Here is a 14,163-nt window from a genome sequence, read left to right on the forward strand (position 1 = left end):
AGTCAGCCCTATAATACAGTCTGCGTAAAAAATGCACGAGTATGCGCCTATGACAAGCTTATTGCACCCAACAACTGTCGACCAGCTATAACAACATAAAAATATGCATCTAGTTTAGGTCGAGGCTCAAGAAATATATTTTGAGCGTAAAATCTCTGCAGCCTAAATGTTAGAAATCTACCTGTTTTTCGCCGGTACTGTTTGGAAATCCTGTTTAAAAGTATACCTGTTGATTGAACGTTATTTGTTTCTTTCGTTATAGCACACAGACAAGAAGAAGTCTAAATAGATCTTGTTTGAGTATTGGTTTAGTCTACAAAGAAAATAAAAGAAAATAAAAATACCGCTAAACTTCTGAGCAGATTTTATTTTTTGAAGGGAGACATTTATTGTGCAAATATTTACAACACAAGAAGTTTGTGTTTCTTCAAATACTTTGCGGTATATATTTCTGCTGCAAAGAACCGACTTGGGCTCTGCGGCAGCCCGCGGCCTGAACCGCATAGAGTATGAGAAGGTTCTATATTTATGTACAGTAGGACATATATTAGGATATTTTACGCATTAACGACCAAGCTGACTGCACTCTCACCTCTTGTCCAGACACTAGATTAACGCTACACAGTGTGGACTGTTTTTAATGCTAATTCTGATAAATGAAGAGAGCACACTAAACGTCGTAGGCAATTACTAAAAGATTTCTAATGCCCTTGCAACGCGGGCACCCTTAACGCAGTTAAATCACCTTTAACTGCAGTTACACTCAACCACAGTTAAGACAGTATACTCTCGGACAGATATTTAAAAATGCGTAAAGAGTGCGCGTGCACAGCTTTCATGTGCGCTCAAGATGCGCAAGCGCATGTGCTTCCACGCTTTTTGACTGCATAGCCACAGAAAGTTGTCCAATACGATAGAGTGGAAGCTATGGCTTGACGCCACTGCAGTTAATAATAATAATATATTTATTTCCCCAGTGCCCCAGAACAACCGTGAGGTTTTGGTATGGTGGCACAAACCTCCACGATTGGATAAAAGAAAAGAGATTCAGCAGTATCTCATGGAGACACCTGTCCTATACGTGGTACATGTGCAAAGTAAAGATTGCGCTCGAATGAAAACGTCCAAAGTTGGCGAGTCGGCATTGTTCAAAGGGACTTGCGTGCGGGTTAATGGCGACAATGTTTCTTGAAAGTGAGGGTAAAACAAGGAACGATATCTACAAGAACGAGCAGGAGCATGAAAATTCACTGAGCCTAAAAGATCAGCGTCGATGGGACCGTTAATTACTTTACGTAAAAATAAAATATCATGAGAGTTTTCGCTTCGATAAATTCTGTAAACCTAGTTTCTTAAGAATGACGTCGTAGTCATAATAGACCTTCTACCAAAATACTTATCATAAACAAGACGAATGAAGCGTTTCTGCACATTTTCAAGCCGTGACGCATCAGTGGCAGTCAGCGAATTTCATGCGACACAGTCTTCCTTAACCGCAGTTAAGGAAGACTTAACTGCGGTTAAGGGTGCTCCTGTAACAAGGGTATAACTATGAAACGCGCCGCTGCTCAGTCTTTGAATAGATGTATTTTGTAAAACTCAGTTTTACCGATACTCTAATCGGAGGACTTCACAGCTGAGCTCAAAGCATGTTCGATCAAGAGGAAGCAAATCCAACGGGAGATTGGTTCGCACCTAAAAACTTAAAAAGCTCGTATATATATATATATATATATATATATATATATATATATATATATATATATATATAATACTACAGTTGAAATGAAATGTTTTTGTTTCCTTTTGCCCCATCTTACCCTAAACATAAAGTCAGTTTCGAGCCGAGCCCCTATCTATATATATATATATATATATATATATATATAGATAGATAGATAGGGGCTCGGCTCGAAACTGACTTTATGTTGAGGGTAAGATGGGGCAAAAGGAAACAAAAACATTTCATTTCAACTGTAGTTTTATTTTTCCTTCAATAATTATAAAACGAAACACAGCATCGGGATATTCTTAGATGTCTTGACTCTATGCTCAGTATAGTAGACTGAAGCTTTGGCGAGCAAAACATCAAACAAAGCGACAATATCTGAATGTCAACACAATGTCTCATTTTGCCCCGCCCTGTGGGGCAAAAGGAGACAGTGTAGTGGGGTACATTGAGACATACTTAAAAAACTGATATGCGTTCAGTATTGGCAATAATAATAATTAAAAAGCAAACAAGACAAACTCGAGGCACACCGTGTAAGTTTCAACGCACCGTGTGAGCTCCAACGCACTTTTCATGAGCCCACTCCCTGCATGCCATACACTCCATTCATACTGAATGCGAAGCTGCTTAGCTTCGAAGCTTTATATATATATATATATATATATATATATATATATATATATATATTTTTTTTTTTTTTTTTTTTTTTTTTTGAAGGGACACACCTGTCAAGAAATTAATTTACGCGGAAAAAGTTTCTTTTTTTTTTTTTCTTTTTAGCAATATTGACGGCGTGAGACCCTATTTAGTCGGCAGTCACCTCGCTTCCCCATGTTTTCTCTCTCGCCATTTCGGGCGCGTGGAGGAGAGGTGGATTGGCTTTGCCTTCACGTTGAGGTGGAAAGAGCGAATGATCATCTCGTTGAGATGGAAACAGTGCATGAGCGTTCCGTGACGTAATGGACTTTCCGCGCAGAATTTAAAATAAATCTCGCGTTGTCGATATTGGTCTAAAAAACTTTTTAGCATAAAATTAATTTCTCGACACGCGTGTCCCAATCAGACGGTTTAAAAAAAAAAATATCGCGTATTTTTCTTGTCAAAGGCGCTTTAATGTATGGCTATGCTTGATTTAAAGCGTTTTCTCCTCCTGGTGTTCCCTTGCAGTCCTTCCGACCACGCCTCTTCTTCTTCTACCCTGTCACACTATGTAAGTGTTCGGAAAGACAACGAGGGAACACGAGGGGCGGAAAAAGCTTTGACTAAATCCTAACACTATTCTCCTTCGCACGTCTTCGTTTGGGAGCACTTCCACGGTCCCAAGTGCAGGCATAAAAAGCCCTCTCCTGAGCTAAAAAGTCAATTGTAGCTTTGTGGGCCTCCGCGCAACTTAGGAGCCCCCATGGGACCCAGAAGCGTTTGCCAGCCTGCGCCAAAAGTACACTACAATACGAGACAGCAAAACGTACACATAGTAACCCAAATGCTCAACGCAGATGAATCCATAGACCGATATCACCAGCCAGTTTCGTTACACCGCCGACGCCACAATGCATCGACGAAACTTTGGTCATTTTGCACGTGAAGCAACCTCACTGAAGCAATGCGCATGCAGAGAATGACATGACACAACGAATCTTGAGAACTGCAGCATGCCTCCTCTGAACTAAAGTTATGGCAGCGTCACGGATGCACCGAACACTTGGTGAGATCGGTCTATTGGAAGACTCCTGCCACTAAAGGGGTGGTGCAACGATTTTTGTTCTTTGCACAAATATTGCTCACAATGATTCCCGACGTTTATAACCTATGAGACCCGGATTAGTTTTTGTCCCCACGCAAAGGTAGTCGCAGAAAAAAATAATAGAAAGACGAGCAGCGTTCACCCACTCAACTTTCACCCAGAACAAGCGGCCACGTGATCTGAAGTTGATTATACATACGCCGCCAATGTCTAGGAAGCCACGTGCTGGGGTTGGCAAAGAGGACAGGTTCTTAGTTCCAGACATTGTTAGGCTTCGGCCGTTGTTGTCATTGCAGCGGTTTGACACGAGCCACACTGCCTGAATGTTGTGCTCACACACTGCTCGTGTAAAATCTACGAGCCGCTTTCAAATATCTTCACTGGGAGACTATGCCAACACTGCGACCACCAAACTACTTCATAAAATTTTGCGAAGGAGAGGTTGAAAAAAAATCGCTCGTTTTTATTCTTGAAATTACACCGCAACAAGGAAGTGTCTTGGTCAGTGGCGTTGCATGAGGGTGCACTTAGATCCCACTAGTGCCAGTAAGCTCGTGTAAAGCTTAAAAACGTTCCAACTAAATGCCGTTTCACCTTTAGCCAAAAAAATATTTTAAAAAAATGTTTTCATTGCCTAGGTATTTTTTCTAGTAAGTTTTAGTCACGTAATATTTTTGTACTTTTTAGTTGCATTGAAGATGTTTTAGGACCTCTTAGTAGCGGATGCCAAAAAAACTAAATCCTGAGTGTGTTCGTTCTAACCCTACTGAACCGTCAAAAAACGGCGTTCTTAAAAAAGAAAGAAAAAAGGACATGCCGGGTTTTAATTCTGCGACATTATTTGCTCATGTCTTAAACATGGCTCCTGATCCGTGTTTGATCTTTTTTTTTTTTCTTTTACTATCATTTTTATTTTACATGCGGAAACCTAAACATACTAGCTTTTAAACTATTTTTTAATAGAAACCTGCATTTCGTCGTGATTCCATCAAGTCCTTCTTTACGATAGCTCTGGTCAAACTCCCGCCAAACCATCATTTTGTGTTTTTTCTCTGGGCCGCTGCGATTGACGCTCACGAGTGCGGAAGTCTAACGGAAAGTTGAATTGTTTCTGGAGCGTCTTGGACAGATTGGTGTCGACCAAATTGCGAACGAACGGTAGGTCGGCCGTCAAGCCGGGTACAGATTTCACCTCATTCAAAAACTCTAAACAGAATAGAAAGAAAAAAACATTACTAGAGCAGAGAGTTCCCAAAGTGGCTTTTATCTAATCATTCGGTTCGAGCTAGAGACCTTGCGCCAATTGGAAACGCTTGCCGTATCCATCGATCATCATCGATTTTCTCATCAAGGCCTCCGTTGGCAACAATTCAACTTCATTACGAGTTTCTGAGGCCTTCGTTACGGCTTACGCGGAACTGGAGGGTCGACTTGGAACGTTTGATTACGGGTCCGTAGCTGGGACGGATTTAGGAGAGGCGGGAGGAATGAAGGGGGCGTCACCCCCCTCCCCCCCCCCCCCCTTTTCTTGTTAGACTTCAAGGACGACTTTTTTATGAAATAAAAAAAACCTACGCCAATTTCTTCTTCTCTTCTCTTTTTTTTTTTTTTTTATAAGGAAAAGCGTTGTTTTTGGTGGAATCACGATTGTCTTTCTCCTTGATGTCACATCCATGTCTTTGACCTTGTATCCCTTTGCAGAGGCTCCCCCGGTCTCCCATTCCTGGTAGTTTTTACTGCGTAGTAGTGGTGTAAATAACCTCTGTTTCCTTGTGCTTATAACTCTCTCCCCGATGTAACAAACTTGAGTGTAACAAAAGCAGATGAGCATGTTACATTAAAAGTAAAATAACAAAAAAAAAAAGAAGCGTCGTTTAGTTTTAGTGAGAAACTGCCGGTGCTGTTGAGAAACCACAGTAATCCCCTTCGAGGAGCCCCGAAGGATTTGGGAATTATTTTTGTTTTCGCGGCATCGTGTCTTGTTTCGATATGCATGTGTATTCACGAGGCATAATACCGCACGACCTATCCTGAATGTCGGGAATACAAGCTTCGTGTTGCCATCTTCTCCGTTCGCTCGATCATAACTCATTGGTAGCTGTAACGAAGTGATGACGGTGAGAAACCGTGAACACAAATCTACGGCAAAGCCGTGTTGTTGTTGTTGTTGTTGTTGTCTTCTTTTCTTTTTTTTTTTTTTTCTTCACAGCGCATCTCTACACAGTTTTCTTTTTTCGAAGTGCTTTCTGGAGCGCAGCTCAACCATACTCCACGAAATCTGGAGCGCTTCATCGTGCTCATTATCCCGGCGCAGACTTTTTTTTTTTTTTTAGAAGCGATTGCGAAATTGCGAAATCACGAGTAAAATGGCACCACGTGAATCAGGCTTCAAAACATGTTTGCTCTATCCATATTTGCGCTTCCAACATGCCTGCAGACCGCCATACGAGGAAGAAATGTTCCCCAGTCAGTGTCTGCCGAATGCATTTTGTATGACGTATGAGCAGTGTGGTCTTAGGGGTGAAGAGCGTTGGGGTATAGACCAACACGCGGCCCTAACGTCACGCAGCTGCGGTGGCGCTGTCGACGGCACCACGCACGCGCAGACGCTTCACTTCACGCGAAATCGGTTTCTGCGCACGCGCAGTGCGCACACTTTGCACGCACAAACGCGGGCTTGTTTGTAAACAGCGTGGTCGGTCGCCAGACGCTGCAACGAAGAGACGCCGAGTGCGAAAGACTTTGCAGCGACTCCCGCGCGTGCGCAGATGGCGGCGGTGACGTCCACGACGGCGTGCGCGCCCATCACGTCGCACACGCACCACAGCGGGTCCCTGCCGGAGCTGGCCAACAAGCAGGCGCAGGGCGCGGCGGTCCTGTCGTCCACCGGGGCGGCCCCCGACGCCTCCTCGGGGGCGGCCCGCCGCGACGAGAGCGCCAAGCCGCACCTGCACCTGGGTTTCGCGGAGCGCTTGCACGGCCTCACCGAGAAACTGCACAGCATCGGCGGTCACCTGCGCAGCGAGGGCGACAGCTCTGCCAGGACCCGCACCGGTGGGCTTCTTCCCCCCTCTTCGCTCCTACTCACGTTAGACGCCAAAACACAAACACACACACGAGGGACAAAAAGTGAGAGGCAGCACTACAGGATAAGGCGCCTTGTCGCGAGTTGCCTCTAACGTTTTGTTCCTGTGTTTCTTGGCGTAAAACCTCGGCACAAATGAGAACCAACTGTAGCGCAACTTGCAATTTAATCCTCTTCCTTCCCCCATCCCCCTTTCCTGTAGTCCCCCTTTCTCATTCTTGTATGCTTTACCAACAGCTCGTGGATCACTGTACTTTGTTTCACCTTAAGCCCAGACGTAGCTGACGCTACGACCTGATGGGACCAATCAGAGAGCCTTAAAAGGGCACTGTCAAGGTGTTCGTCGTGTTTCTCCACGTGTTCTATCATCGCTGAAACAATCATAAACAGAAAAGGAGTAGTGACTTGCGCTTTTGACGCTGCTTGATTGGTCCCATTACTTCGTAGCGTCGGCTGCTCTTGGAAATAAGCTTCAACGAAGTATAGGCCGCAGTGATGTCACTTTCTGGCGAAAAGCGCAAGGCATAGAGCTTGGACGCCAGTGATGTGTCGACGTTAGACTGAAACTTCTGTCCTCACAGATCGTACACGAGCCTTTCCGACCACTGACAAGTCCGGCTCGGACTCGAGTGCCAATCTGTACCCCGCGCTGGCCTCTACACTCTAAAAGCAAAAGCAAGGAGAAATGGAGGAAGAACGATTTTTGTCCCTGTCGCCAACGGAAGGCGAGGAAGGTGCTCCCGTTCATCGACCTACCAACCGGGGGGGGGGGGGGGGGGGGGGGGGGGGCGGGCAAGAGGGGCGCTGGCTTTCCTAGTTCTCAGAGTTGGGGGGGGGCAAGGCATGTGTTTGCCCCACACCCCCCTGAAACAGCCGCAACTGGGCAGGCCGAACATTGGCCGGCGGCGCATCATGGGTACCAAGGACCAAGGGGGGGGGGATCTAGTTCGCCCCCCCCCCCCCCCCCACTCAAAAATAAGTTGGTACGCCACTGCTCCCGTTCCTTTCTGTTACCGACTCACACACCACACCGTCTGGTGGCGTTTGAAAAAGGGACGAAACATTCCTCCTCCATCTGCGCGGCGGCAACGGCGGTTAAACAGGTGACGGCAGGGACGGCAACTTTAGTGCTTTGTCTAGCAACACTGGGCGATTGTTACGACAATTTGAGTCGGGAAAATCCATGAGCACAGCTGAAAGGTAATGATTTGTATGCACATTTGATTAGACTTTTACAGCAGGCATACACAAAAAATAAGGCTGTTATAACATGAGAGACACAAGTGACAGAACCGGCAACAATAAAAAGAAGACAGGCTAGATTCTTTGCTATCGCTCCTAATTCTTGTGAAAGACCTGAGTAGAATGAAAAGAAATTAGAGAAGTGAATTTTAGGTTTTTATGTGTCATATATAGAGAGAGTGGTAAATTAAATCAAGTTATACCTGGAATGTTCTACCCAGACGACATTCTACTATTAGCAGATAGCCGGGATAGGCTACAGGACCTCATTAAGACCTGTGGAGAGGAAGCAGACTCTCTGGGCCTCAAGTTCATTAGCGGCAAGTCAGGAATAATGGTATATAACGATGAGAATGGGGCCCACCGAGAATTCAAGATATTTTAATAAAACACGCAGAGGACTATAAATATATAGGAGTATGGCTGAATAAGTGTAAACGATACTCAGAAGAACAGGAAAAGGGATAGGCTAAAAAAAGGAAAAAGGAATGTAGCAATTATGAAGCATGGAGCACTATGGAATTACAATAGATATGAAATTGTTAGGGGCGTATAGAAAGGAATCATGGTGCAGGGAGTGTCTTTTGGCAATTCGGTATTATGCATGAAACCTGAGGACCAGTGGAATTTAGGGACAGGGCACAGAAGCTTAGGCAAAGTGGCGCTGGCGGCACATGGGAATTCACCAAATGAATGAGTGCAAGGTGACATGGGCCTGGCATCCTTCTAGGTTAGAAAGGCAATCAGTAATTTGAAATTTGAACAAAAACTAGACACAACTGAGGATACACGACGGGCGGGAAAGATATATAAGCGTCTACATAGGAAACGTCTGAACCCTAAATGGACAAAGCGGACTTGTAAACTGGAATTCAAATACCAAGAGTGAAGTGGCGGGGCAGGGGCAGGGCACACAACCTCTGTGGAAAATGAAATTAAAAAAGCGGAGAGAAAAGTGTGCGAGGAAAGAATGCAGGGAAAATCAGCTTTATATATGTGTAGGCGCCGCAAAGAGGAAATAACGATGGAGAATCGGTATGAAAATTCACGGGGGAGGTTAGAACAGGAGCATTGAGGACTAGTACCAATAAAACAAAGTACGAGAAAATAAATGCACATTTTTTTATGTCCCAATTAAGTTTCAGTGGGAGCGCATGCGAGGCAATACGAGTCGATGGGGCCAATCAAGCAACGAACAAACGCAACGTCACGGTGTTCGTCGTGCCTCTCTGCGCTTGCTGCCATCCGCTAAACCAATCAAGCCCAATTACTGTGTCCTGACCTACGTGTGTCAGTGTTCGTGTGTCTTCTAGCCTTTAACCGTGCTCTTGCAGTTGGCGAAACAAAGTATTTCCGTTTTACCTTGGGACGTACCGCGCCGAACGCTACAAGCAACTGGAGTCAACCCATAGCTCGGAGTTTTACCCGTGAACTTCCGTTTGCACCAAGTGACGCACGCAGCGGCGAATTCACGTGGCACGCGCGGAATGCTGGATTGGCTAATAGAGTTTGTAGTGTCTGTTACGGTATATCGCAAAAGTGAAATGGAGAGGGAGGAGTCTCAAAGAGCCATAGAAGAATACGGGGCACCCCGTTGTCTTCGTAACTCCAACGCTTGCGAAGGAGTAGAGGTCTGGACGACGGCAATACTTGGCGTTGCAGGGAGCGCCTCCATCCATCCGGTCGTGACGGTGACGCAGAACTACGGAGACTCGACGGACTCGTCGCCCAACCAGAGCCAAGTATCCAGGAATTCTTCGAGGAAGTCAAACAGCTCTCTTCTGGTGCACAGCGGTGAGCGAGCTAAGCACTCTCTCTCTCCGTCCCTCGTTTCGCATCACCATTTTGGCTCCGCTTATGCAACGGCGCGAGGCTGGGAGGACGCACCACCGCGGTGGCGATACTTTTCGACGTGGCGCGTCCGTGGACCCTTTACATGACGCAAATCTGATTTCTACGGATGCGCAGTGTTCACACCTGGTGTGTGGGTGGACAAAGGCGGACGTGTTTTGTAGACAACGCCATGATCTATATACGTGTTGTCCTCGTCACACACACCGCAGAACGGTGGACGGCTCATTTCTTCATTCATTCCCTTGAATACGAATGCTTCGCTCTAGCAATATGTGACGCTTCCAACTTCTTCGCATCGTGTTCTGGCATTTCGATGTACAGGAACGGCATCTGGACGGGCGACCGCCCAATATGCGCAAGTTTACTTAAGTGTGCGTAAGTGTCAGTGTCAGCCCATCTTCTCAAAGATCGTAATCATTGGAAGGGGTGCAAACCAGAGAGGAAGAGAAACGTTGGAATCGTGTGCTAAAATTAAATAATTACAGTAGAAAAAATGAAAGACGTTTAATTTTCTCTGGCCGAATTAGAGTGCAGCTCTTGAGGAGGAGGAGGAGGGGGAGGGTACGCCCGTGTTACGTCACGTGTGACGTCATTATGGCAAACGTCCCGTAACGCAACGCGCGGTTACGCCGACGGCGACGTGCTCGACCCGGAAGAGGGTGCCTGAGAGCTGCGTTCTAAAAATATAAAAACATCCCCATAAAAAAAAAAATCAAAGGCGTTTAAAAATCTCTGTAACGCGAAATTAGAGCGCAGTTCTTGAGGAGGAGAAGGGGAGCTTATGCCCTTCCTCCCCCTCCCTACTCTCCCCTCCTAACTCCCCTTTTTTCTTCCCTTCCTCCTCTTTCCCCTCCTCCTCCTCCGTACCCTCCGATCCTCCTCGTCCCGTACCCTCCCCTCCTCCTCCTTCATACTCACCCCTTCTCCCACAGTTCCCCACAAAATTCAGCTGGAAAATTGACGCCACGTGACCTCCAAACCAATTCAGTTTTCCCGCTAACTTTAGCAGGGAAAACAACGTCACACGACTTCGTGTCACGTCACCCGTGAATAAATTCAGTTTCTCCACTAGATTTAGCAGAAAAATTTACGTCACGTCACCTAAACACCAATTCAATTTCTCGCTAAATTTATCGGGGCGGTTACGCCGACAACGACGGCGACGCCGTTATACGCGGAAAAGAGCGCCTAAAAGCTGCGCTCTAAACGAGATTGTGACTTTAGACGCGTGTTGATCACGTCGAGGTGTACTCGTTTTCTTTTGTAAGTGTCAGCCCATTTTTTCAAAGATCACAATCATTGGGAGGGGTACGAACCAGGCAGCTAGAGGAACGTTTGAATCATCTGGTGATAATAATAATAAAATAATAATAGTAATAATGATAATAATAGTAATAATAATGATAATAATAATATTAATAATAAAACTGAAAAAAAAAATTTATTTTCCATTCAATACAGGAATGGAGGAAACAAGGAAAACAATCTGCTTAACAGCTTGACGAAGCCCCCTGCTCCCTTACAGTTCCATATTGCAAATTAAAATACAAAGCAAGAGCAAAATATCAACATTCTATACAAAAATAAATTGCGCCCTATCGCAGAAAACCAATATAGTCAATTCAAATTAGGAAATAAATCTTGCTTCTTGCGCGGTGCATCATAAGAAATGTCCCATAATGCACCGCGCGCTCAAGCCGGAAACGAGCGTCTAAGAGCTGCGCTCTAAAAAGTGAGTAATTATAGACGCGTGTTGATTGCGTCGAGGTGTAGTTGTATTCTTCCGTGAGTAAGTAGCAGCCCATCTTCTCAAATATCACAATCATTAGGAGGGGTACGAACCAGGCATCTACAAAAATGTTGGAATCATGTGCTAATAATAAGTAATTATGGGAGAAAAGTATAAAAACGTCCGTATAAAAAGAGAGAGGGATTATGGACACGTGTTGAATACGTCAAGGTGTAACTGTTTTCTTTGCTTGCGTTTAATTTTTTTATATAGATGCTAGTTGTGAGCTTGCACTTTCACGTTTAAGCTATTTTTGTTTTCTACTTTTCCCGTGTTTCTTTGTTTTTATGATCGCGCACGTCGTGCGTTTTTTCCGTAAGCATAAATTAACTATCACGCATGGCTATATAATTCGGTTCATAACTAAAACAAAACGAGTGTTTTTATCTAGAGAGTTTTCACTCACCTTATACACAGCACCCGCACGTTTACGGCACCCGCAGAGTACGAGGTTAGCGGGTTATTGCGATTTGCGGAAGACGCTGGGCGAATGACAAGGCATAGGAGCTCTTTGTTCCCGAAAATAAGACTCGTACTCTGTGTACTGGGCGTTAGAAATGTCGGGCTCTTGTGTGTCGCTGTGCAGGCAGCATATGGACGCTACATGTTTTAGGTGATGCCACAGCAGCCGCAAGGTCGTAAAGCTTCCCTAACAATGCGACTGTATAGCATTGCCGAGTTCGTCACAAGGAACTTTTAATTTGAGCGAACGTTTTGACTTCGTACTGTTACGTAACATAATATGTCTGTTACGTCTGCAGGTTTGTATATGGTCTGAACTAATGGCCTCTTTTGAGAGAGAGAGAACTCATAAAGTGGCTTCACGTTCCAGTTCTATTTAAAAATGGCTCATTCATCGGCGAAAACGGCTAGAAAGGTTATTACTGGCTTATGACTCCACAGACTGAGTGTTCTAGAAAAACGCTAACCTTTCTTTAACGGGCTTTGCCATTTCTATCTAGGTTAAAAGTGTGGGACGATGGCGGCTTCAGTGCGGCAGGCCATTTGTTTTCCCTACATTAATCCGCCAGGACGTGCTGAAAGAAAAGAGGACTAGTGACGTAATCGTTCTGTTTGATCCACTGGCCACATCGCGGCATAAATTTTCGGAACGTCCTACGCGAAGCAGAGCCGAGCGCAGCTTCACGTTTATAGGACGTGGGCATTAACGTATGGTCCGGCGTTCATTCGACGTGAGCTCGGACGAGGATTAGGAAGGACGACGGGCGCTCTGCTTTCCCTTTCCAGTGGACCTGAAGCCCCTGCGGAAGACGAGCAGCCACATCGACGTGCACACGGTTCGCGTGCCTCTGAAGGACATCATCTGCTACCTGTCGCTCATGGAAGCCGGCCGTCCCGAAGACAAGCTCGAGTGTGAGTCCCTCATTCGCCTGCCACATCTTCGCTCAGCTGGAAGGTTGCTAGTATAGAGCCACTAAATGAGCTGAGCTTAGAGTATCGGCACTTCGTTCCCCGACATTGTTGTGGGCGCCGACATTTTGGCTCGTATGCAGGGTAGACGCAACTGCCGATCGTCATGATTCAAAAGCGCAACTTCGTCAGCACAAGATTCTGTGTTACCGCTCATTCACACTGGAAGCGGATCCGCGTTCGCAAAGCGGTTGCGAACGCGGTTGTATAACGATCCAGTACAAATTACACGCGCACTCGATGACATCAAGTGCGCGTGCAATTGTACTGAACCTTTATACAACCGCGTTCGCAACCGCTTTGCGAACGCGGATCCGCTTCCAGTGTGAATGAGCGGTTAGGAAGGTCATGTAATATTGTTTTGCTCTGTCGCGAACTGCTTAAACATTAGTGAAGGGCGAAAAAGCGTTTCCTGTGATTTCAAATAAAGCTTCAGATAACTGGCAACCATGATTTTAAGACACAAAATGGCCAAGTGTCGATACTCTGAAGCGTAGATTATTTAGTGGCACTAGTTGCTAGCTTGGCGGTTCTGGCTGCCGTTGGGAAAGTTTGAGAGGGGAGTGTGCCTCGACCTTACTGTTCTTTGTTGTTTCGTTTGTTCGTGTGTCCGTTTTGTTTGTTTGTTGTTGACTCAAGTTCGCGACTATGCACACATTGAGCTCGCATTGCGAGACGATAGACCTTAAGTAACGAGAAGACGAAGACGATGAAGAACAAAAAAAATAAAAAAAAAAAGAAGATGGAGAAGAAGATCGTCTCACGATGTTAGCTCAATGTGTGCTTAGTCGTGAACCCGGGTCTCTGGGTGCTCCGGAAAACGTCAAATTGTCAAATGACGAAAAAGTATTAAAACCTGTAACATGTAACTTCCCCCAAGACAGTCTTACTTTCACTAGTCTATCATTCAAAGCAGGTGCAAGGCTGTAGGGAGTGGCATATTTTTCAGTTGTCTAGTTCTGCAATAAGAAGAAAAAAAACGACTGATGGCTCATTACCACCTGTCAAACTCGTTTTTTTTTTTTTTTTTTTGTATTTTGAATTACGACATGTTTCACTCGTGGAAATTGTAAGGTCCCGGCTTCTAACACTCAAGATTGTGTGCTGTTTTCGAACACCAAACTGGGGTGCAAGATATCAGCCGCGCTTCCTGATCTTTATGCTTCTTAGTTGGTTGGGAATGATACCGTCAGGTATCACAGTTCTTAGAAACAAACATCTTCCTGCAAGTCCCAGAATAAAATATTTGTCATATAAAAGAAGCAAATATACTAAGATACATTAAA

At 45.3% G+C, this 14,163-nt stretch overlaps 1 protein-coding gene across 3 annotated transcripts in view; it reads left to right on the forward strand.

The window, feature by feature from the left end:
* Positions 1 to 14,163, forward strand: part of LOC8028078 (diacylglycerol kinase 1) — a 599,538-nt gene that overhangs the window by 552,084 nt on the left and 33,291 nt on the right. For all 3 annotated transcript variants that reach the window (XM_042288617.1, XM_042288618.1, XM_029978657.4), the window contains 3 exons: positions 6,245 to 6,530; positions 9,466 to 9,597; positions 12,695 to 12,820. In XM_042288617.1, the coding sequence (XP_042144551.1) occupies positions 6,245 to 6,530; positions 9,466 to 9,597; positions 12,695 to 12,820 (544 nt within the window). The remainder of the gene's footprint in view (positions 1 to 6,244; positions 6,531 to 9,465; positions 9,598 to 12,694; positions 12,821 to 14,163) is intronic.

The sequence above is a fragment of the Ixodes scapularis genome, unplaced genomic scaffold (assembly GCF_016920785.2).
Source record: "Ixodes scapularis isolate PalLabHiFi unplaced genomic scaffold, ASM1692078v2 PGA_scaffold0__279_contigs__length_252992795, whole genome shotgun sequence".
Classification (NCBI taxonomy): Eukaryota; Metazoa; Arthropoda; class Arachnida; order Ixodida; family Ixodidae; genus Ixodes; species Ixodes scapularis.